At 38.9% G+C, this 23,651-nt stretch overlaps 1 protein-coding gene across 17 annotated transcripts in view; it reads left to right on the top strand.

The window, feature by feature from the left end:
• Nucleotides 1-23,651, top strand: part of RANBP17 (RAN binding protein 17) — a 355,438-nt gene that overhangs the window by 219,948 nt on the left and 111,839 nt on the right. For 7 of the 17 annotated variants that reach the window (XM_081520759.1, XM_081520758.1, XM_081520757.1 and 4 more), the window contains exon 15: nt 19,647-19,706. The exons of the other annotated variants lie outside the window; for them this stretch is intronic. In XM_081520759.1, the coding sequence (XP_081376885.1) occupies nt 19,647-19,706 (60 nt within the window). The remainder of the gene's footprint in view (nt 1-19,646; nt 19,707-23,651) is intronic. 17 annotated transcript variants of the gene reach the window in all.

The raw sequence follows: 23,651 nt of genomic DNA, 5'->3' as shown, positions 1-23,651 counted from the left end.
CAGGGGATCTTCCTGACCCAGGGATCAAACCCACATCTCCTGCATTGGTAGGCAGAGTCTTTACCACTCAGCCACCAGGGAAGCCCTATAGTTGAAGTAAGGGGAAGAGTTATTGCTGTAGTTGGGAAGGGCCAGATGAGGAAGAGTGCTCCACAGCAAGTTAAGAAAAGAAAGTTTTTTCTTGTAGGAAAGAGTACCATTGAATACTTTTTTACAATTTTATTTGCCTATTATTTTTGGCTGTACTGGGTCTTTGTTGCTGCGTAGACTCTTTTTTAGTTGCAGCGAGTGGGGGCTACTGCTCATTGCAGTGCAAGGGCTTCTCATTGTTGCAGAGCACGGGTTCTGGGGCAAGTGGGCTTCAGTAGTTGGGGCTCATGTGCTCGGTAGTTGCAGCTCCTGGGCTCTAGAGGCCATGGGCTCAGTAGTTGTGGTGCAGGGGCTTAGTTGTTCCACAACATGTGGAATCTTCCCAGATCAGGAATCAAACCTGTATCTCCTGCATTGGCAAGTGGATTCTTTACCGCTGAGCCACCAGGACGTCCCATTGAAAACTTTTAATTAGGTAATAGGAGTGACTGACCGTTTATATATTTCAAAAAAGTTATTCTGGTGGCTGTTTCTTAATTCTTGAGAGAAACAGATACAAACTATGTGTTACCTTTCAACCACCTCAGACTCTTTAACTTACTGGTGTCTGCAGATGGTGCCCCTGGCCTCTTCCCCAGGGACAACAAGAGTTCATTATATGTTTTGCTAAAGGTGTTTTATCCTTTAGAGTATCTGTCTGCCACAACACAGCATAGATCAGATTTGGAAGACCTTTTCTGAGTGCTTGACTCTCTGTGAAATCACTGTTTATGTTTTTGCTTCACTTCGAAATGACATTATGACTTCCTGTGAGACAGGATAGTTTGTAGTTTTCTTTGTCATCTTCTTTTCTGGATGTCACAGACCATGGAGTGCTGCGTTGGTTCACAGACACTGAGAATGAGAGGAACACATGATTTTTATGTTATTACTTCTCGTGAGCATTCTCACTTGTGATGGATTTTGGCTCCAGGCTTAGATGGAGAAGCGGCCTGTTGGGAGAACATTTCATGTTTCACTTTTTTGTGACTAAGTACACTATTAAATGATTTTTGTTGTTCTTGCATAGTATTAAATCAGAAGGGCTATTGTTTTATCAAAGTGCTTTAGCATATACTGTGAAGGCTGGACATTACGTACCAGGGTCTGCTGCATTGCAGGCAGATTCTTTACTGTCTGAGCCAACAGCAAAGCCCATGATAGTAATGCAGTTGTAAATGGGATGGGCCCAGAGTGCCTTTCATATTTATTCTTCTGAAAGCCGCATGGTGGACTCTATACTTCATTCCCTAGAAATAGTGTTTCTAGACTGAATAATGCCTTACCTTTCCTTTAAAAACTAACACCAAGAAAGTAGGGGAAAGCATTATTTTAATTACTAAGGTAGATTTTTAGGTACTCAAAGGACATGTCGGAGGAGCCTTCATATAGTGTCTAGTAGGCCCCACGTGGAAGAATTTGTCCGTCACCTGTAGTATTCAGTGCTGAACATTTCACAAAGATCGTCTTTACTTCTTGCAACAATTTTATGGGACTCTGCCTCTGACGTTGGTAAGGAGATGCGTCCAGGGAGGCTTCCTTCCGTCTCTCCCTTGTTCCCCGGTGGCTCCGAGGGCAAAGCGTCTGCCTGCGGTGCTGGGGATCCAGGTTCAATCCCTGGATGGGGAAGGTCCCCTGGAGAAGAAGATGGCAATCCACCCCAGTATTCTTGGCTGGAAAATCCCATGGATGGAGGAGCCTGGCAGGCTGCAACCCATGGGTCACACAGAGTTGGACACAACTGAGTGACTAACACACACACACACACAGCTCTTTCACCTTGGTCGTTGGGATAAGGTGAGAAAGGGGTGAGAACAAATAAGACTAAAGACTGGATTTGTATGATGTGTATAAAACAGTTGAAGAAAGACATAGATGATGAGCAATATGCACCTCAAAATCTAGAGCATATTGAAAAGTGGATGAGACTTTCTTTGATAGAGCAGGACAAGAAACTAGAATTATCAAGAGGAGGAATTCCATTTATTATATAGTTTCTAGGTGCCAGTACTCTTGCTAGCTGCTTCAAACAGATATAATCAGCTTAAGCCTCACAACAAGCATGTAGGGTAGGTGATCTTTTCCTTATTTTACAGAAGGAAACCTGGGGAGCAGCATGGTTAAATAACTTCATTCAGATCATATAGCTAGTAAGTTTGGGACAGGGATTAAACTCAGGTTCTATATGTAAAGTCCTCTAACACTATACAGTATGTAAAATGTTGTACAGGTACATTTTCCTGGGAGAGAGTATCTTTAACAGATTCCTAAAGGAATTCACACCCCTCCCCCCAAGTTGAGAACTTATTCTAAATTATGCCGCCTTAAAGAGCAGACTGAGGCAATTGGAGCTGTGTGAGCCTTGTTTGATATATAGTCCCCATTTAAACGTTTTCCCGCGTGTTAGTAGTAAGTTAAACCAGAGGGAAAAAAGCTTCACAATTCTTTAGGGCTGAGAAACTTATTTTGCTAGAGAAGTAGTATTGTGTACTGGGTAAGAGTACAGGTTCTGGAGTCACATTGCTTAAATTTAAACTAACTCTACCATTTCTCAATTTCACGTTGAAAAATTGGAATATTTAGTACTAGTATACCTACTTCATGGTAAGTGGGAGAATTAAATTACTAAATATATAGTAAGTGCTTATTAGCACAGTGGTTCTTCTAGAAAATCTCCCAGAGGATGTTTGACAGTGTTAAAGACATTTTCAGTTGTCATGATTTGCAGGAGAGGTGCTACTGGTGCCTAGTAAATAGAGGCCAGAGATGCTGCTAAACGTTTTACCAGGCGCAAGCCAGTCCTCCACGGCAAAATGGCAGTAGTGCTGAGGGTGAGAAGCCCTGGTGAGCGCAATGACTGACATATATGTTTCAACAAACATCCATATTTGCTCTTATTTTGTGTTAACATCTAAGAAAAACATGGAAGAACAAGTGAAATTATGATCCATTCACCTTTTCTGAGCAGCCAAAGAAAAGTAAAAAATTAACGTCAGGTAATAAACTACCTTATCCAATTAATAATCATAAATTCAGTATGATATGGATGAAACCACTTAAAGAATGTGATTTTATGATAACATGAATAGGAAGACATGTAGGAGGCTCTTGTGTGTTCTTTATAAAAATTTTATAGTTTAGTATTTGGTATTGATGTAACTATTTTTAGCACGTTTCATGATCATATATAAATAGTAACTGGTTAAGAGTGTTGTCTTTGGTATTATTCTTACTTGGGTTCAAATCCCACCTCTGTCATAACAGACTGTCTGACTCAATAGACACATCATCTAACTTCTTTGAGCCTCAGTTTCTTTAGTAGTAAAATTATAACATTAATACTACCAGCGTCATTGAGTTATCATTATTGATTAAATGAGATAAAGCATGTAAAGTACTTGGCATAGTACCTAACAAATGATAAGCACTCAGTAAGTGATAGCTGCTCATACTGTCTTCATCATCACTGACATTAACCCTCTCCCTGGAACTTTAGTACCTACCAGTGGTGAGGTAAAAACTAGAGTGACCAACTAGGAGGCTGTTAGCAAAGTAAACATGACCATGGCTTCTGTAACTAGCATGTACAAGCCATCTAACTTGACACCCTGTCTCTAACAGTTCCACAAAATTACCCTCAATTTCCCTCACTACTCAACGAGGTCTCCTTCCTAGTCTGATTCCTACCAACTTCCGTTCCCAGCATCCCTAGCCCCTTTTGGAGATATTCTGGATCTTTACACTACTCCTTTTTATTTACGTCTGAATTGTAATATTTTTCACAAGTATCTATTAAAGTGACAAATAGTTACATAGTTTTAATTTGTTTTTTTTTTTTAAATCCCAAACCTCACATCACACCATTAAGGAAATCTGAAAGGAAAAGACTATATTTCTTGTCTTGGTCCTCTCACAGTATGACTGTTCATTTTACTCTTTTAACTTACTGTGTTTTTAGCCTTCTTCTAAATTATATCATATTCTTCTTTCAAGTTTCTAATTTGTTTAGAAGCAAAGCACAAAGTGACATTTTCTGAAAAATAATGTGTAATTTGGTTCTGCATGTGATAAAGAGAATTGTGATTGCTTTCTTTCTGTTTCTAGAAGCTAATTTATGGCAGTTTCTTCTTTTAGTGTACTTGGGCAGCAGAAAGTATAGTCTGCAAACATGGTTTAAGATTTGAGTTAAATTGCATATATCTATATTAATGTGCTCCATAAGCTAGGTTTTAATACCTCTTTATTGTGCTGTTGTTAAAAGAATGTTCCTAAATCTAAGGAATGTGTCTTTAATTTGAAGAAAGATAAATTTTCCAGCTAAGTTTAAAATAGAGAAACCTACCTACAAAGAAAAGGAAATTCTATTTTCATGTAACAGGTCTCAGTAGTCTCTTGATTCACAAGTTGCTGCTCTCCATTCTCTTAGTCAATAGAATGTATCACACGGGCACCAGTGAGCAGATGTGGGGACGAATGCAAGCAGGATGTGGAAGCAGGAGCCAGCAGCGCTGGCAAACTGGCAAATGCTTATGTTTTGCTAAGCACCTGCTTTTTTGTATTCAGACTATCCGAACCATCTGCTTTTATATTCTGTTTACTTACCATCAGGCATTTTGGAGTTTTTAAAAAGCTTTAAAAGTGATTGGGAATTTTTCACAACCTAGGAATTTAAAAAACTTGTGCTGTTAGGATATTTCTATTTAATTCTAAAGACAGTGGTGGCTTTTTAATTTAGGTACAGTGTGTTATTATGTTATCTAATTAAAATGTTTTTCTCCCTTCCCAATTACTTATTGTCAGACATCAGAATTCAAATTGCTTTAGGCAGATAGTTGACCATCATAGCAACAACAGATACGTAGTAACTGAATGTAAATGATTGTTACTTACCCCTTCTCATTAAAAAAAAAAAGAAGTATTGTGTGATTTAATGAAAATTCATAATTCTTTATAAGATTAGCTGTTTTCAAATATGCAACTAATGTTCTCACTAGAAATAGGACTTATAGAGTACCTATTGTGGACCAGATACTGTGCTAGGCATTTTGTTCAAATTAGTGCTAATCCTCTCTACATCCTTACAAGATAAATATTATTACCTTCATTTTGTGAATGAAGAAATTGATTCTTAGAGAAGTTGAGAAAATTCTTTAGGGTCATACTTGAGACTGGGGGTTTGAGCTCTAGTTTCTCTACTTTTCTGCAGTGTTTTTCAAAAATGTTGTCCTATCAGAGAGGTGATACAGTATGTGATAGAGGGTCTCTGCGTAAGGAATCATATATGGTACATTTTGTTTAGTTGCAGGTGAGCACACTGCATTTGGTTTGTGATGTTTAGAAGCTCCTTCCAGCCTCTGATAGTCTGTAGGCATTTTATTTTCTTCTCTAGTCATTAAGAAGTAGTGATGGCACTTGGTCCTCCACTTCTCCTTTTTTTTTAACATCATTTAAAAATGCTGTTCAGTTCAGTTCAGTCCCTCAGTCGTGTCCGACTTGTTGTGACCCCATAGACTGCAGCACGCCAGGCCTCCTGGTCCATCACCAACTCCCAGAGTTTATCCAAACTCATGTCCATTGAGTCGGTGATGCCATCTAACTGTCTCATCCTCTGTCATCCCCCTCTCCTCCCGCCTTCAATCTTCCCCAGCATCAGGGTCTTTTCCATTGAGTCAGTTCTTCGCATCAGGTGCCAAAGTATTGGAGTTTCAGCTTCAACATCAGTCCCTCCAATGAACACTCAGACTGATCTCCTTTAGGATGGACTGGTTGGATCTCCTCTCAGTCCAAGGGACTCTCAAAAGTCTTCTCCAACACCACAGTTCAAAAGCATCAATTCTTTGGTGCTCAACTTTCTTAACAGTCCCACTCTCACATCCATACGTGACTACTGGAAAAACCATAGCCTTGACTAGACGGACCTTTGTTGGCAAAGTAATGTCTCTGCTTTTTAATATGCTGTCTAGGTTGGTCATAACTTTTCTTCCAAGGAGCAAGAATCTTTTAATTTCATGGCTGCAATCACCATCTGCAGTGATTTTGGAGCCCCAAAATATGAAGTCAGCCACTGTTTCCACTGTTTCCCCATCTATTTGTCATGAAGTGATGGGACTGGATGCCATGATCTTAGTTTTCTGAATGTTGAGCTGTAAGCCAACTTTTTCACTCTCGTCTTTCACTTTCATCAAGAGGCTCTTTAGTTCTTCACTTTCTGCCATAAGTGTGGTGTCATCTGCATATCTGAGGTTATTGATATTTCTCCTGGCAATCTTGATTCCAGCTTGTGCTTCCTCCAGCCCAGCGTTTCTTATGATGTACTTTGCGTATAAGTTAAATAAGCAGGGTGACAATATACAGCCTTGACGTACTCCTTTTCCTGTTTGGAACCAGTCTGTTGTTCCATGTCCAGTTCTAACTGTTGCTTCCTGACCTGCATACAAGTTTCTCAATAGGCAGGTCAGGTGGTCTGGTATTCCCATCTCTTTCAGAATTTTCCACAGTTTATTGTGATCCACACAGTCAAAGGCTTTGGCATAGTCAATAAAGCAGAAACAGATGTTTTTCTGGAACTCTTGCTTTTTCGATGATCCAACGGATGTTGGCAATTTGATCTCTGGTTCCTCTACTTTTTCTAAACCCAGCTTGAACATCTGGAAGTTCACGGTTCACGTATTGCTGAAGCGTGGCTTGGAGAATTTTAAGCATTATTTGACTAGCATGTGAGATGACTGCAACTGTGTGGTAGTTTGAACATTCTTTGGCATTGCCTTTCTTTGGTATTGGAATGAAAAATTCTTTTACTTAGAAAGAAAAGGAACGAGCATAGCCTGTTCCTAAAAATTTACAATAGCTTATTTGTTTTTTCCTTGAGCTTTCTGCCTATCAACACTAAATCCTCTAGTAGCCTTTCAAGATGGTAGTCAAAACTAAATGGCTATGTTTTTACATGTTTTTTGACCTTTGTCACTACCCAAAAATGTGGTCTATGCATAACGGACTCCAAAGATGCAATAGTTCAAATGATTTAAAAGTACAGTTAATAGATATAATCTCTATTTATGTTTCAGTTTTTTTAGAGCACAGCTCACATCTACACAGTAGAAATTATCAGTATGAATATTAGGCCTCTTCAGCCAAGAAGTTAAACACTTAAGAGAAAAGATCATATTTTGGGGTTTTTAAATCAGGATATTGGTAGAGTTTGAAAATGTCTTAAATATTTAAATTCAGGAGTACCTTTAGCCTTACAGTAAGTTCAGGGAAAATAAGAACAAATTCTACTTTCTTTAGTGGATAATGAAATTTACGGGTCTTGTTTTTCTAAGGGGTGCCACAAAATGAAAATACAAATAGATTGATAAGTCCATGAATGAAATATTCTCAATGACTTAAGGAAAGATAGAAATATCTGAGCTACATCTCTAACCTTTTGAGGTTAGTGGTCAAGGTTGGAGGGTAGATCATTGGAGTCCTAGTCAGTAGGGAACCAAATGAGCCTTCAGCTGCCGTGTTGTGTTCTTATATAATGAGCAAAGGCAGTAATCTCCTTTCTGGCCTACCTCAGACTTTCCTCTTGTTCAAAGAAATAGAGCCTAAATGGTCACAATTTTGCCATCTTGGCATTTCTTTTCAATTCGTAACCCTGGCTACATTTTTTAGTAATATAGCTGTACTTTTGGAACTATGGATTAAGAGTTTTGAGGGATACATGTTTAATTGAAATCTTATGAGCAGACGGACCTCCCCCAAGGAACTAGGTGTATAAGGATGAAGGGTACTCTCAGCTCAAAGATGTGGGAAATAAAAATTTCTGACTGAAAATAAAGAATTGAAAAACTGAGGAACCCAAGAATACTGTGTCCATGAAGGTAAAAATATCAAGAAGAGGGAACACAACAGCACAACAAAAGGTTCAAGAAGACTAAAAGCTCGACCTGCCTGGCTGCGGTCCATCACACACACTGCAGTCAGGCGGATCGTCAGTACCCCTCTCTTCACAGGGCCCTGTCCATTCAGAGACCTCGCTGTCGCCTTCATCCAGCCACAGTCCTCAGCTTCTAAGGTCCCCCAGGCTCTAGCTCCACCTACTAGCCAATTTTAGTTTCCATAGACCCCCTCTATCAAGCTGTCTCTCTCCATCTTTATCTTAGATTACACTGTTCTCTTTTTCCTCTGCTGGTTCCCCCTCCACCCCTACCCTGGCAGCAGTCTCCGCCCTTCAGTATTCTGTTCCAGTTTGCACTCTTCCAGTTCTTAATACCTGGGTCATATTCATTAAAACCTAGTTAAATAATAAGGATAATGGCAATTCTAACACTCACTTACTGTTTATTTTATGCCATGCACTATGATAATATGTGTTTGCAATACATTATATTTTATTGGCCTCAAAATAATCTTACGATAAAAGTGTTCTTAACCTGTTTGCCATAAAGTAACTTGGCTAAGAACACGGTGGTACGAAGTGACCTGCACAAGATTTGACCTTTAAATCTGTCTAAATTCGCGAAATGACTAACTTTAATTCCTAGTCTCGATCCTAAGTGTTCTGCTCTGCTCACTTATTTTCTTGACAAAGATAGAGATTCTTGAGGACAGAGTCAATATCCTAGCTATATGTATCATCTGTCTGTCACTGTTAATTGAATACAGGCTAGGTAGAGTCAGATGGTCTGATTTCATGGTGAGAAAAAACAGAGAAATTCTATTCTGATTCTAGTCATTTTTTTTGGAGGTAGAATTGTTCATTAGAGCAGGGTTTTCTTAAGAGATAGTGGATTGTAACTAGCTAATGGTCACTTTTTAAAGACTGAATTACAAAAGTATATGCACCCCTACCCACATACCTTGCTCTAAGCATCACTTTCCATCTGGATTCTCCTGAGTTACTTCCTTTAAACTAGACCAGTAACCTAGTCAGTAAAATGTTTCTCTGAGTTCTATGAGACACTCTAGCAAATTAAACCCAAAGAGAAAGGTCACTGGAACCTTCCATCTCTAGCTAGTGGGTCAGAAGCACAGGTGACAACCTGGGTTGACTTGCTTTTTGAGGGGGACATCCCATTGGTGTTTGAAATTAGGGGCAGTCTTTAGTGACTGGGCTGTTAATTGGATGTGCGACATCCAATTAGTGTCCCCTGAGAAAATAACAGAGACATTACTTTGCCGACAAAGGTCCATATAGTCAAATCTATGGTTTTTCCAGTAGTCATGTATGGATGTGAGACCTGGACCATAAAGAAAGCTGAGTGCCGAAGAACTGATGCTTTTGAACTGTTGGAGAAGACTCTTGAGAGTCCCTTGGACTGCAAGGAGATCAAACCAGTCCATACTAAAGGAAATCAATCCTGAATATTCATTGGAAGGACTGATGCTGAAGTTGAAGCTCCAGTACTTTGTCCACTTGATGCGAAGAACTGACTCATTGAAAAAGACCCTGATGCTGGGAAAGATTGATGGCAGGAGGATAAGGGGCTGACAGAGGATAAGATGGTTGGCTGGCATCATCGACTCAATGGACATGAGTTTGAGCAAGCTCCAGGAGTTGGTGATGGACAGGGAAGCCGGGCCATGCTGCAGTCCATGGGGTCATCAAGAGTTGGACGCGACTGAGCTGAACTGAGCTGAGAATTGCTTGGTGGTATTGGAAAAAAACATGTAAACATTAGAAACACATGTAGTTGCCTACTATGTGCTAAACAATGGGACATAATATTGACTAAAAGAGAGATAGTCCTGCCATCATAGTCAGGTAGATAACACAGAGAAAGCAGACAAGCATCATTGTTTGATATGATAAAGCCATGTTTGGTGTGCAGACCAACAGTGGGAACATATGGGAAGACACCTAATGTAATCTTGGGGAAGTCCAGGAAGGATTCTTGCGGGTGGGGCTTGGGGTACTTGGGATTTACTTCAGTGTCGTTCAGTACTGTGTATTACATAAGCAGGTCAGGGGATGGCGGAGCCTGGTGGGCTGCAGTCTATGGGGTCGCACAGAGTCGGACACAACTGAAGCAACTTAGCAGCAGCAGCAAACTAGAACTAGGATTGCATCAGTTCAGTTCAGTTCAGTCGCTCAGTCGTGTCTGACTCTTTGCGACCCCATGAACTGCAGCACGCCAGGCCTCCCTGTCCATCACCAACTCCTGGAGTTCACCCAAACTCATGTCCATTGAGGCGGTGATGCCATCCAGCCATCTCATCCTCTGTCATCCCCTTGTCCTCCTGTCCTCAATCTTTCCCAGCATCAGGGTCTTTTCCAATGAGTCAGCTCTTTGCGTCAGGTGGCCAAAGGATTGGAATTTCAGCTTCAACATCCTGGTACAAAAAGAGGCCGGAAATGTCCAACTTTGTATTTTCCACTTTCCTGTTCAAGATTGCATAACAAAACCAAGAAATCTAAGTATCAGTACACTGCAGGTTGTTTAACAAATTGGTGACAATATGAATGTTCCATCCTTTATAAGATGGTAGCTAGTAAAACAAATGAATTCCTCTATCCCTCTCAATTGGCACCATTAAACACTGACCACTCCTGCTCTTGTCAGATAGGTGCCAGATACAAGGCAAGGTTATTTTCCATGCATTGAATAAAACAGCACCTAAGAGAAAGCTTAACTTGGATATTCTATAATAAATGTCTGTGAATACATATTCTTTTCCTAATGGCTAGGAAGCAGTATTGTCAAATAGTGAAAACTGTGATTGGCAAACCATTTCACTGTGTAATCTTTAGCAGTCTTCTAAACCCCATCTAAAAGAATTGGAATTCATGATACACCTGTGCTACCTGCTTTGAATGCACAATCTTAGTGATCTAAGGGAAACAATTCAAGTAACTAAAGATTAAAAATAAAATATTGTCAGTAAGATATAGGAGGGAGAGAATAGGGCCGTAGAGAAATAAAGTTCATATTTTGTCAGCTATTTTTCTTGGTTGCTAATTAAGGATTTTATCATTTTAAGTCAGCTGCAGTATCAAATTTGGAAAACTCAGCAGTGGCCACAGGACTGGAAAAGGTCAGTTTTTATTCCAATCCCAAAGAAAGGCAATGACAAAGAATGCTCAAACTACCGCACAATTACACTCATCTCACTAGTCGGAGAAGGCAGTGGCAACCCACTCCAGTACTCTTGCCTGCAAAATCCCATGGACGGAGGAGCCTGGTAGGCTGCAGTCCATGGGGTCGCAAAGAGTCGGACACGACTGAGCGACTTGACTTTCACGCATTGGAGAAGGAAATGGCAACCCATTCCAGTGTTCGTGCCTGGAGAATCCCAGGGACGGGGGAGCCTGGTAGGCTGCCGTCTATGGGGTCGCACAGAGTCGGACACGACTGAAGCGACTTAGCAGCAGCAGCACACGCTAGTAAAGTAATGCTTAAAATTCTCCAAGCCACGCTTCAGCAATACGTGAACCGTGAACTTCTAGATGTTCAAGCTGGTTTTAGAAAAGGCAGAGGAACCAGAGATCAAATTGCCAACATCCGTTGGATCATCAAAAAAGCAAGAGAGTTCCAGAAAAACATCTATTTCTGCTTTATTGACTATGCCAAAGCCTTTGACTGTGTGGATCACAACAAACTGTGGAAAATTCTTAAAGAGATGGGAATACCAGGCCACCTGACCTGCCTCTAGCAATCTGTATGTAGGTCAGGAAGCAACAGTTAGAACTGGACATGGAACAACAGACTGGTTCCAAATAGGAAAAAGAGTACGTCAAAGCTGTATATTGTCACCCTACTTATTTAATTTATATGCAGAGTACATCATGAGAAACGCTGGGCTGGAGGAAACACAAGCTGGAATCAAGATTGCTGGGAGAAATATCAATAACCTCAGATATGCAGATGACACCACCCTTATGGCAGAAAGTGAAGAAGAACTAAAGAGCCTCTTGATGAAAGTGAAAGAGGAGAGTGGAAAAGTTGGCTTACAGCTCAACATTCAGAAAACTAAGATCATGGCATCCGGTCCCATCACTCCATGGCAAATAGATCGGGAAACAGTGGAAGCAGTGGCTGACTTTATTTTTCTGGGCTCCAAAATCACTGCAGATGGTGATTGCAGCCATGAAATTAAAAGACGCTTACTCCTTGGAAGGAAAGTTATGACCAACCTAGACAGCATGTTAAGAAGCAGAGACATTACTTTGCCAACAAAGGTTCGTCTAGTCAAAGCTATGGTTTTTCCAGTAGTCATGTATGGATGTGAGAGTTGGACTATAAAGAAAGCTGAGCGCAGAAGAATTGATGCTTTTGAACTGTGATGTTGGAGAAGACTCTTGAGAGTCCCTTGGATTGCAAGAAGATCCAGCCAGTCCATCCTAAAAGAGATCAGTCCTGGCTGTTCATTGGAAGGACTGATGTTGAAGCTGAAACTCCAATACTTTGGCCACCTGATGTGAAGAACTGACTCATTGGGAAAGATCCTGATGCTAGGAAAGATTGAGGGCAGAAGACGGGGATGACAGAGGATGACATGGTTGGATGGTATCACCGACTCAATGGACATGGGTTTGGGTGGACTCCAGGAGTTGGTGATGGACAGGGATGCCTGGCATGCTGCAGTTCATGGGGTCGCAAAGAGTTAGACACGACTGAGCGACTGAACTGAACAGTATGGTAGTTTGGGCATTCTTTGGCATTGCCTTTCTTTGGGATTGGAATGAAAACTGACCTTTTCCAGTCCTGTGGCCACTGCTGAGTTTTCCAAATTTGCTGGCATATTGAGTGCAGTGCTTTCACAGCATCATCTTTCAGGATTTGAAATAGCTCAACTGGAATTCCATCACCTCCACTAGCGTTGTTCGTAGTGATGCTTCCTAAGCCCCACTTGACTTCGCATTCCAGGATGTCTGGCTCTAGGTGAGTGATCAAACCATGATGATTATTTGGGTAGTGAAGATCTATTTTGTATAGTTCTTCTGTGTATTCTTGCCACCTCTTCTTAATATCTTCTGCTTCTGTTAGGTCCATACCATTTCTGTCCATACCTAGGTTCTCTTCCTGTAAAGATAATATGGTTTAGACAATACTGTTATTTATGGTGATAATGATTCCCCTCAAAAAAGCCTGTGAAATGAGATAAAATTATCTCACTGAACCTTTCAGAAAAGGTATCTTCCATGGATTCCTAATTGTTAATCATCATTATCAAGCTAATTTCAAAAGAAAGGGAGAAAAAGTAGATTTGAATGGAGAAATGAGTGCTAGAGAATATAGAATTTTACTTCATTTGTATAGTAGAGCATCATCTTGAAGTATATATTGAAATGGATCAAAGTTGTTTGTGCTTTGAAAATTGAAACAGTGTTCATCATACATAATTGAACAAAGTTGAAATTTTGTAGGTATGAAACAAACCAGAAAAAAAAAAAGCCACAGCTATGATAGCTATTACAGGAAATGGAGGAAATTAATAATAAAAGACAATACACTACCTCATAAATACGTGCTCATCATGAGATTCAGAGGATGAGTGCATTAAGCAAATACCCCGATTAATTTAACAATTTAATCCTGGAACTAGAGTACAGACGGTTCAAAATTCATTTGTACCAACCAGAGAAACAGCGTACTTTCATAATGTAAGGTTTTTAGGCAGTTCTTATAGGTATATGAAGATAATATTCTCTTAAAAATTATTGCTTAGCAAGACACGTTTGATGTGAATATTTCTTAAATAACCAAGTTTCTGCATGTTTTTTTAAGAAAATAAATTAAGGAACAAACAGATTGGGGGCATTTTTGCCTTATACCCAGTGATCTCGCCTTTTATGACTTGTCCTAAGTGACTCCTAGGAGCTATGATTTTTAAGACTGCATGATAACTAGGTACACAGATTAGGGGATGGGGGGAACGGGTACTTTAGTAGGTCTCTGTATTCATACTCAGTAAGATTTAAGTTAACTTAATTAGAACATCTTTGAATACCTTTTTGATGCATAAAATAGTGTATCAAAACATTTTAAATTTTGGAGGATTTTTAGAAAGTATAAATAGCAAAAGAGTAGTTTACTAGAAAGGCTTTTATTTTATATCAAGTCAGCATTTGTGAATCACAGTTTTCTCCTATCAGCTATTTGGTAAAAGTCCACAATTTGCCAAAATGGTTAATAGAACACAAATATAGACATTTCATGTGATGTACCATGTAAATGTAAACCTTTGTAGTTACATGTTTTTGTAGCAAGAGAATTGTTTTAAAAGGCACGTAATTTATTAGCTATCGGTAGCTTCTTTATTGCCTTGCCGCACTGCAGTAATAAATAAAAGAAAGTGAACTGATTTTACAAATGGCACACAAGGTGCACATTTTGTGGGAAAAAAAAGTCTTTTTTTAAAGAATTGGCATTAAATCCTTTTTTTGTGATGACAAAGAGGCTAAGAGTGCAAACTGTATTTTCTGTTTATCGAAAACAGTCTTTTTTTCTCGGGGGCATTTTTTCCTATGATCATCAAGGGATTTCAAAAGCAATAAAGTGTGGAATCATTGTTCGACTTGAACAGTATTAAAACTTAGGTTTTAATTTCAGTGAAGTAATAAGATTTGAACCTGTCTCACATTACAGCACTGTAAGGCATTTAGCAATTGTATTTTAAAAGAGGTTTTTAAGATGCAGCTCACTTGTAAGCTCACTGTCTGTCAGTAATTAATAGTTTTTCTTCAGCATAGGCTGTTGTGATCAAAGCAAGAAATATCTGAGTTTTTAGTAATACATTATGATAATTGTGAGTGTTTATTCCTAATTAGTCTAAATGTCTAATAATTTTCAGCTTGTGTCTCTGGCTGCTTAAAAAAAGAGAGTGACTTTTAAAGCTACAGTGTGTTTTGAGCTTTTAAAACTATGAATGTAGGTGTGCATGTATATGTCAATAAGCTTTACTCTCAGCAAAATTATATGTCAGTTGACTCATTCATTAACCAAGTATTTTATCCTTCAATATCATTTCCTAGTGTTTAGACATGACATCATTTGTGTATGTAGAAACAAGCGTTTTCAGATACGGTATGATACGTACAGCTAAACCAAACTGACAGTCTGGATTCTTCAGTACTCATCACTAAAACTTACTTTTACTTCTCAAAAAAGGTTTTAAAATATGAGCATTTCTATTAGATCAATGTGGCAACATACTTGCTGATGAAAGATTGTAGTTACCATTTTGAATTGCTATTGAAAATAATTGCCTCTACAAAAGGAAACATCTGTATGATAGCACGTGGTTAAAGCTGCCATCAATTTTTAACATTTGAGGGTTGAGCTATGACCTTTTATGATGACTGTGAACAGTAACTGCCTCCATTAGCCATAAGTTTTGTTTCTTTATTTTAGTAGATGGCCTAGGCTGTAAATATTAGAGAATCTAAAATAAATCAACATATTATCCTAAGGATACAAAATGTAAGAGCTATTTGTGGTTGGGAACCTTTGACAGATAGTTTGGATGAAGCAGATGATTGCCTGCCTAGCGTATCTGGTCTGCATTGCTATGCCTGCAGGCAGTTTAGTGCTATGGTTGTATATTGATGTCAGGGTTAGTACTGAGTGGCTAGCAGTGACAGATGTCTATAATTACAGGCAATGCTTCCAGTATTTCTGAAAAGCCGGCCTATGTTGAACAATTATCTTATTTCTGCCTTGCCAAAGAGCATGTTCCAATTGCTAGTATTAGAAATGGTGAATATAGCGCTTCATCTGCTGCCTTGGGACAAATGTGGGAAAGCACTTGGTTATAAAACGTAAATGCAAAATATTTTTTTAACATTTTGAATTAGTTCAGTTCAGTGTTTTCCTAATTTTTATCTTCCCATAATGTTTCTGTTGAAGGAATCTTGAAATAACAGAAGCACATTTGGCTACTTATTGGGATTTTGTTTTCCCTTAGGCCTGTGTATCTCCCGAGTGCCAGTATCCCTGGCTTTGCTGAATAGATTTGTTTAAGCAAAGTTCGTTTTGAAACAACTTTCTCCAATGTGAATTACATTTTTTTGACTGACTCCCTTTACAAAATTGGAAATACATTTCTATGAACAATCTCCCACACCTTCTGATAAGGAGAATTGCAAAAGGATAGACAGTGCTGAAATGTGCAAAAATACCTTAGTGCACTGGTGTCTTTACTGAGAAATTGAAATTCTCAATTTTTGTTTTAATCCTTTTTTTTTAAGCCTTCAACCACTTATTGTCCTCTCCTATCTCCACATGACCACTTCCTTCCATGCTACCACTTAGCCCACTTTCATGATTCATTAGAAATGTTTTCATGCCTGATGGTCCCAGTTCCCAGCCGTCTATTTTTTCCTGGTTATTTGCATTTCTGAGACACAGACAAGACACTCTAATACCACAGTCTCCAGCAGATAAAGCTGCATCCTTACACAATACCCTCCAACCTTTAGGTTCCTGAGGTCCCTAAAGTTCATGACACTGGGTATTAAAACATTATCCATGCTGTAAGTGATACATTCTGTGTTTTCAGGTAACGTAGACTGAGAAATACCTAGGAAATAGCATTTGAGATATGTTTATCTCCAGCCTTAATCTAACCTTTATTGGGTTTCTGCTTTCTGCTTAACTCCACTATGTGGCATTATTTATTACATTTTCTCCTTTTGTCTTCTCAGCAAAATTCCCTTTAATAGGTAGGATTATCTTCATTTTACAAAATTTAAAAAAGATTTCAGAAAGGTTAAAAACTTGTTCAGTGTCAGATCCTGAGTTTTCAAGCAAATCATTATACTCTAATCTCAAGTTTGCTTTCCAGCTCATCCCATTACCTTTATATGTATTTAGGTATGAGGTGGCACTAGTGGTAAAGAGCTCGCCTGCCGGTTCAGGAGATGTAAGAGACACAGGTTCAATCCCTGGGTTGGAAAGATCCCCTGGAGGAGGGCATGGCAACCCACCCCAGTATTCTTGTCTGGAGAATCCCCATGGACAGAGGAGCCTGGTGGGCTACAGTCCCTAGGGTTGCAAAGAGTCGGACACGACTGAAGTGACTTAGCATGCATGCACCAGGCATGATCAGATTTAAGTGTAATGATTAATGAGACCATTATCATAAGTTTCATCCCCATATTTGCTGTTTTAATTCCCAAGGAAAAATCTCATCTCTACAACCACAGATTGTACCTCTAGTTCTGGCTAGCCATCCATCAGCAATTCAACCCATGGTCTAGTATGAGAGGTCAATATGATATTCATATATGAATGGCAGACCATTTCTGTTCTTACTGGGCCTATCACACAAAAACTTTTTTGGTAACCCCTTGACTGTGTGCATTTAATTTAACAAAGAAAACTCAGAGAATTGGATGAATTTGTTTACCTGAATTGGGAAGACTTTGATAATTTATTGGAAACAAATGTAAATCATCACTTAGCCCATTAGATGAGAACTTACCCTGGAGACAGGAAACAGGAACTTGTAATGATTCAAAAAAGGAAGATGAGGGCTTTGAAATCAGGAGCCTAAGTTGCACAGATGAACCCTTGGGACAAAACATCACCTGCTGCCACAGAGCATTCTGTTTTCCTCCTGTCTCCTTTCTCATCACATTTCCTTTTCCTTCTCTATAAAATAGACGTTACAGGTAGAAGACACAAGAGTAGGAATTAGGCTATCTTTCATGGGGACTCTCTTCCCTCTAATCACTCTTCTGTAAACACTACTAAAGCTGCTCACATACTATTTTAGAACACATATGTATTTTCCAGCAGCTAGTCTAGATAAAGCGCAAATAAAAGGACTGTCATCTTGGTGTATGGCTCATAACCTTAATGTCAGACTAATGTTTGACTGTATCTTATTTAATAGTAGTGGCCATTTACTGACCACCCAGTCTGAGGGCTAATAGCTAATATTTATTTGGTGCATACTGTGTACTAAAAATTTTCCAAGTGCTCCTGACAGTGTGCTGCCAGTGCTGTATATAATATAGCATTTGATGATGATCATAATAATAGCCACTACTTTATGGAAATTTTACCATGTGCCCAGATGGCTGTAAGTGCTTTACATATGTTAAGTACTTTAACTGTCTCAAAAATTCTGTAAATTAGGTCCTACTATATCATCCTTTTTTTATATTTGAGAAAACTGAGGTGTAGAGGGTAAGCAACTTGTTCAAAATCATTCAGTAATTGGTAGAGTGCAACTAGTCTTGACCTTCAGAATCACTCTTTAACCACTTTATTGGACTGCTTTCTAATTTGTGATATTTTCGTTGTGATATTCTTTCCATTTATAGATAAAGAAGCAGACTCTTAGAGGCTAACTAATCTTACTAGAATCATAGACTTGATTCATTAAATCCAAATATTTATTGAATGCCTTTTACCTGCCAAGCCCTGCACTACCGCAAGGAACAGTCTCCTGCAGAATCCCACGTGTGTTGCACTGCATATGCATTCTGTGCTTCCTCCTGGTTGAAGTTACCTTTAAGTATGTACTGTGTTAGCTTGTTCATTTCTGTCTTCTTACTGAGAGAACATATTCTTCCTGGGCAACCAGCTGCTTGGCTGGTTCTTGGTTCACCAGTTAGACTTCTGCATACATTGTAGCTAATTTTCAACATAAAAGTATTCAGTAGGAAGGTTAGGATGGAAGCAGTACTTAGCCTATTGCTGCAGATATTGCCTCTTCAGGGAAACCCCTATATTAGTGTTTAAAGACATCAGAAGTCCATCAGAAGGTGAACTCTGATCCATTGCATTTAGGGTAAGCTAAAGTTTCACTAACTAGGCTAGTGAGAGAGACAGAAAGTAAAAGATACGAAGGACTATAGGATCAACATGTTTGAGTCAAGTTTGAGAATGTAATAAAAAGATGAAAATAGCTGATTTGAAAGAGTAAAAAAAAAATATAGTCATTGGTAGCCTTTTTTATTCTTTTATCCTTTGTGTCAGGTTGTCCTTCCTAGAGGGATAGAGAGGTGAGTGGGAGGAAAGACAGAAGTTGTTTTGAATGTAGCAAATAGGACATGTTTCAGAGAGGCAATATGGAAGCAGTGTGTGTATGCAAGAGTTGGATTAAGTGGTGGAAAACTCAGTTTGATTTAAGTGACTACTGAAATGAGTTTCACTCATTAAACATGTGCTTTTCCCCATCAGAAGGTGACTGGCCTACTTACATCGTTAGCTCCATTGCCGCACTTGCATGAGAGTGCCTCGTGGGAAACAACCGTACTAAGAGACCCTTAAAAATAGCTCTGTCAGTTATTATTTATAATTTGTTCTTCTTTAGGGCTATCCTTTAACAATTGGTTTCTTGAATTATTTCATAGAAGCAAACCCATTGTAACCCATATAACCACATCCAGGCTTCGAACAGCACTTCACTATGCCTCTGCTCATAGCCTCCAGAATAAAATCAAAGTTCCATGAATATTTTAAGTGACAGCCACAAAGATCCCGAGCCACATTCGCCTTGTATCTGAAGTTGGGAAGGCATTCTGCTCTTCCCTTATCCCTGAAATCAGGTGGCAGGTCCCTAAACTCTGTGCTTTTTAGGTTGTACGCCTGAGGAGTGATGTGTCCAGAGTTCCAGAGAAGGCTTGGAAAATAGTTAAGGTGAGTTGAGCTGCTGGTTATTGTGGTGGATCACCAGTCTTTATGCTTATCTCACCACAGCCCTAGATTCTTATTATTAAAATAGGCACATTCACAGTGGTAAGTGTAGGGGAACATTGTCTTGATTCCATTTTTTTTGCACTGTGTAATCCTACAGTGTGCATGTTTTATAACCAAATGTTCAATAGTCAGCTAATAAGCAGTATTAACTGTGAGGCCTCTGTTTGGCATGATTGTACAGTGTGAAAGCAGCCTAGGTTTCTTGATTATAACACTTCTGAAGTGGCCAATTCTAACCAGTTATCCATGGACAGAGGAGCCTGGTCAGCTACAGTCCACGGGATCACAAAGAGTCGGACACGACTAAACAACTAATACACACTTTCTATTCATACCTGAAAGGAGAAAGTTGTATTAATTTACACTGAATAGCATCTCTTAATTGAATGGTATCTAGAACACATGTATCTCTTGTGCCAGAATATGTTTCTGAACACCACCTTTGAAAGGTATAAAAAATTAAATAAAATCATTTACTTCCCAATTCCCCACGCTCTAACAGACTTTATCTAACATCAGTTCTTTGCTCCAGAATGTAATCATGTCATCTTATAAATTTACTATTGCCAAGAATTGTAAATCAAATACCTGAAATGTCCCCCTTAAACTATTATCTCAAAACCTCTACCAAAATTAATCAAGCTTTCTTCTCATAGCTTTGTGCCATAGGCATGGTTAGCTTCTTTTGTATGGACTTGGAAAGATAATATATTTACCCCAGACTTTACCATGGCTTTAGCCGTAGAAGACTAGTTTAACAGAAGCTTAGCCCCAGATATGGAGCGAGCTGGCAGCCAGCAGGAGCAAAGCTGTGTCAGGACAAAGTACACTCCCCATCTCCTCTAGTTGGCTTTCAGCTGGTTGCACCACAGGAGTCTTTCTATGGACTGTGTATCCTGTGACCAATAACTGGTGCTCTCGACCCAGCTCCCTCTTGGCTAGTGAAGGCCTGTCGGGAGACATTAGGTTCATGCTGGTGGAGATCCTTAGCCAGTGGCTCCCTGAAGGAAAATGAGGCAAACAGCCAGCTTCTGTTGAACAGGTGGTAGTTAGACCTTATATCTGGTCATGGGTGGGAAGAAAAGAATCTCTCCAAAATTACCAGTATTACTGGCTTTCACACTGTACCTGTACCCCTGCTTGTAATAAATGATTGTTTAGACACTAATCCAAAAATCTCTCTGGCAGCATCTGGAGCCCTTCCTTAGCTGTCTGGATTTGGGCCCAAGTTAGGAATGGAAACCCCACTGGGGAGCAAGGAAAAGAGGAAGCATGTTCTTAGCCATGCATCAGTGGAGGCCCCTACTGGGAGAGGGGATTATCACAAGGCAGCAGGCAGCCCTGCACCCCAGCCTGCTGAGTTCATGCTTTGTGCCACAGGATGTGGAGCGAAGGAAATGTGAGGCCAAAGTGATCGCTCCAAGTTTTCTTATACAATAGCTTATTCAAGCAGATTGGGAATGCCTCTTAAGCGATTTGTTAGGTACATGTCCCCTTAGCAAGATGGCCACCACAGATGGTAGGTTCAGATATTCTAACTGAAATAAATTCTCAACATTCATATTTATTTTATTTTTCCATAACCAGCTTTTGTTTATCAGATGTCATTCTGTGTTCAGACTGAATGAGGCAAGCAGATTCCTAATCTTTTACTGCTTGGTTTCCAGTATAAATTATGGTTTTAAAATTAACTTTTGGCAAAAGATTATTTTACCTAATTTTGGTCCTGTATTTTGTGCTGTTGTTTTAAATGATATGGAAAAATTAGCCAAGATTAACGTGGCTCTATTCAGTGTCACCAAGTTTATATGTTTAATATGCAACAATGATTCTTGTACCATTAATCCTCTTGGTCACAAGTTAATTGTGATGATCATGTTTTATCCTGCTTCAGACATTAACAAGAGAGCTCAGTATCTTTAGTTCCAAACTGCTTAGATCCAAGTCATTAAATGCTCTGTTAGTTTCCTCTTATACCTTTCCTTTTATTCCCTCCCTTCCCTTTCTGTTTAATGGGTCTCATATATAGAGCACTGCATTAGCCTCAAGGGCACTTGAAGCCTGAGAAAAAATGTGGAAATTGGTTTCTTACTCATAAGAAGTGAGTTCATACTCAGTTCCAAAATTATTTTCTAAGGAACATTAATGTTTTTATTATATTGAATCCTCTCCGGTGACAGATTTTGTTTTACCAAATTACATTCAGTTAAAAATCTTGATTTATAAGTCATTTCAGTAGATTAAAACAATACTTTAAAATTTATAATTGTTGAGTTTTTAAAATTTTATGGTATCAATTTTGTATTGTTGAATGTGAATTCTTTTCTACTGAATTGGTTCAGGAAATATATCATCTGGTAGCAAAATATTTTGTTGATTTCCACAGCACTACTAATTTTCTACACTGAGCCTGCTTATAAAAGCTCTTTGAGAAGTTATAACATCTTAAACATTTATAGAAGGCCCAAGGGTATTAACTTATTGTAATTTTCTGAAGATTCATTATCCAAAATCTTAATTCATTATAACAACTCTTATGAAAACCTATAGAACCAGTGTTTTCTCTTATTTTCTTATTTGTGCAGAATGAGAGATTCATTGTTCTTTTTAATTTGTTTCATGTGGTGCTTTTGAGTACATTTCATAGAGGGCTGTTATTGAATTTCTGTGACTGTCATTATATATCCATACAACCTTTAGGAACTAATATTCTGGGTTTCCCAGTCCTGTAATCTACTTCAAATTTAAGGATTGACATAATTAGTTTCTTCAAAGTTATAACCAGAATGTTAGAGACAACACTGCAGATACCCAAGACCAAGGATTAGGATTGGAAAAAAAGGCAATTTAAAAAATTATCACAGCGCATGCTTTGTTCTTTATTAAATTTATAGCTCAAAATCTTATTGCTGTTTGTGCATGTATTCCCTTGTCTGGTTTTCTTATCTTGTCTGGCTTCTTTTTTAAAAACCAGATTAAGATCATTTCAACTACCTGCATATGCTCAGCAATATTTGTCACTTGGTTAGTTTAGACATTAAAGAACGTATTGGGTCACTGAAGCATTATACATGTATCCAAGTGCTCTTTTCTGAAGTTTAGAAGAAGCTCTCCAGTAAAATGAATAGAGATAAGAAAACATATTAAGGCAGTGTTTTAGGAGCATGCCTTCTTATGTCTGTAATAATGGTAATTTCTTACATTTCCAATAACTTCCTGTATTTCAAGAACCAGAGAAATGGATGACTGGTTAAAATGTGTAATATTCCTAGCTTCTAAGATAATGACTATCTAGAAGTAGAAAGAATTTGGTTTTGTATCCTGAAATTTTGAAGCTTTATGCTCTTAACAAATGCCATTTCTAACCATGATTAGAATGTGTTAATTGGGACTTCCCTGGTGGTCCAGTGGTTAACAATCTGCCTTGCAATGCAGAGGACCCAGACTCAATCCCTGGTCTGGGAAGCAAGATTACGCATGCTACGAAGTAGCTAACCCCGTGTACCGCCATAGAGATTCCCTGTGCTGCAACTAAGACCTGAAGCAGCCAGACAAATAAATATGAAAAAAAGAGTGTGTTAATTGACTGAACATACATAAAGATTTCAAAGTTAATACAAATTTTAAGGGTTTTTTTTGTTTGTTTTCACCTTTTTTCTGTGTGAAAGTCTTCAAGGTAAGCACTTACCCTTCTGCTACTTTTAATGTAATCACTTTTCTCTTGGAAAGGTAGTAGCTGACAATACTAGCATATACTAGAAAGGGTTTGGAGAAGGAAATGGCCACCCACTCCAGTATTCTTGCCTGGAAAATTCCATGGACAGAGGAGCCTGTTGGGCTACAGTCCATGGGATTGCAAAGAGTTGGACACGACTGAGCACGTGT

The sequence above is a fragment of the Giraffa tippelskirchi genome, chromosome 8 (assembly GCF_054371585.1).
Source record: "Giraffa tippelskirchi isolate mGirTip1 chromosome 8, T2T-mGirTip1v1.2.pri, whole genome shotgun sequence".
NCBI classification, from domain to species: domain Eukaryota; kingdom Metazoa; phylum Chordata; class Mammalia; order Artiodactyla; family Giraffidae; genus Giraffa; species Giraffa tippelskirchi.
Note: the sequence above shows the minus strand (reverse complement) of the source record. Positions and strands in the feature narration are given on the sequence as shown.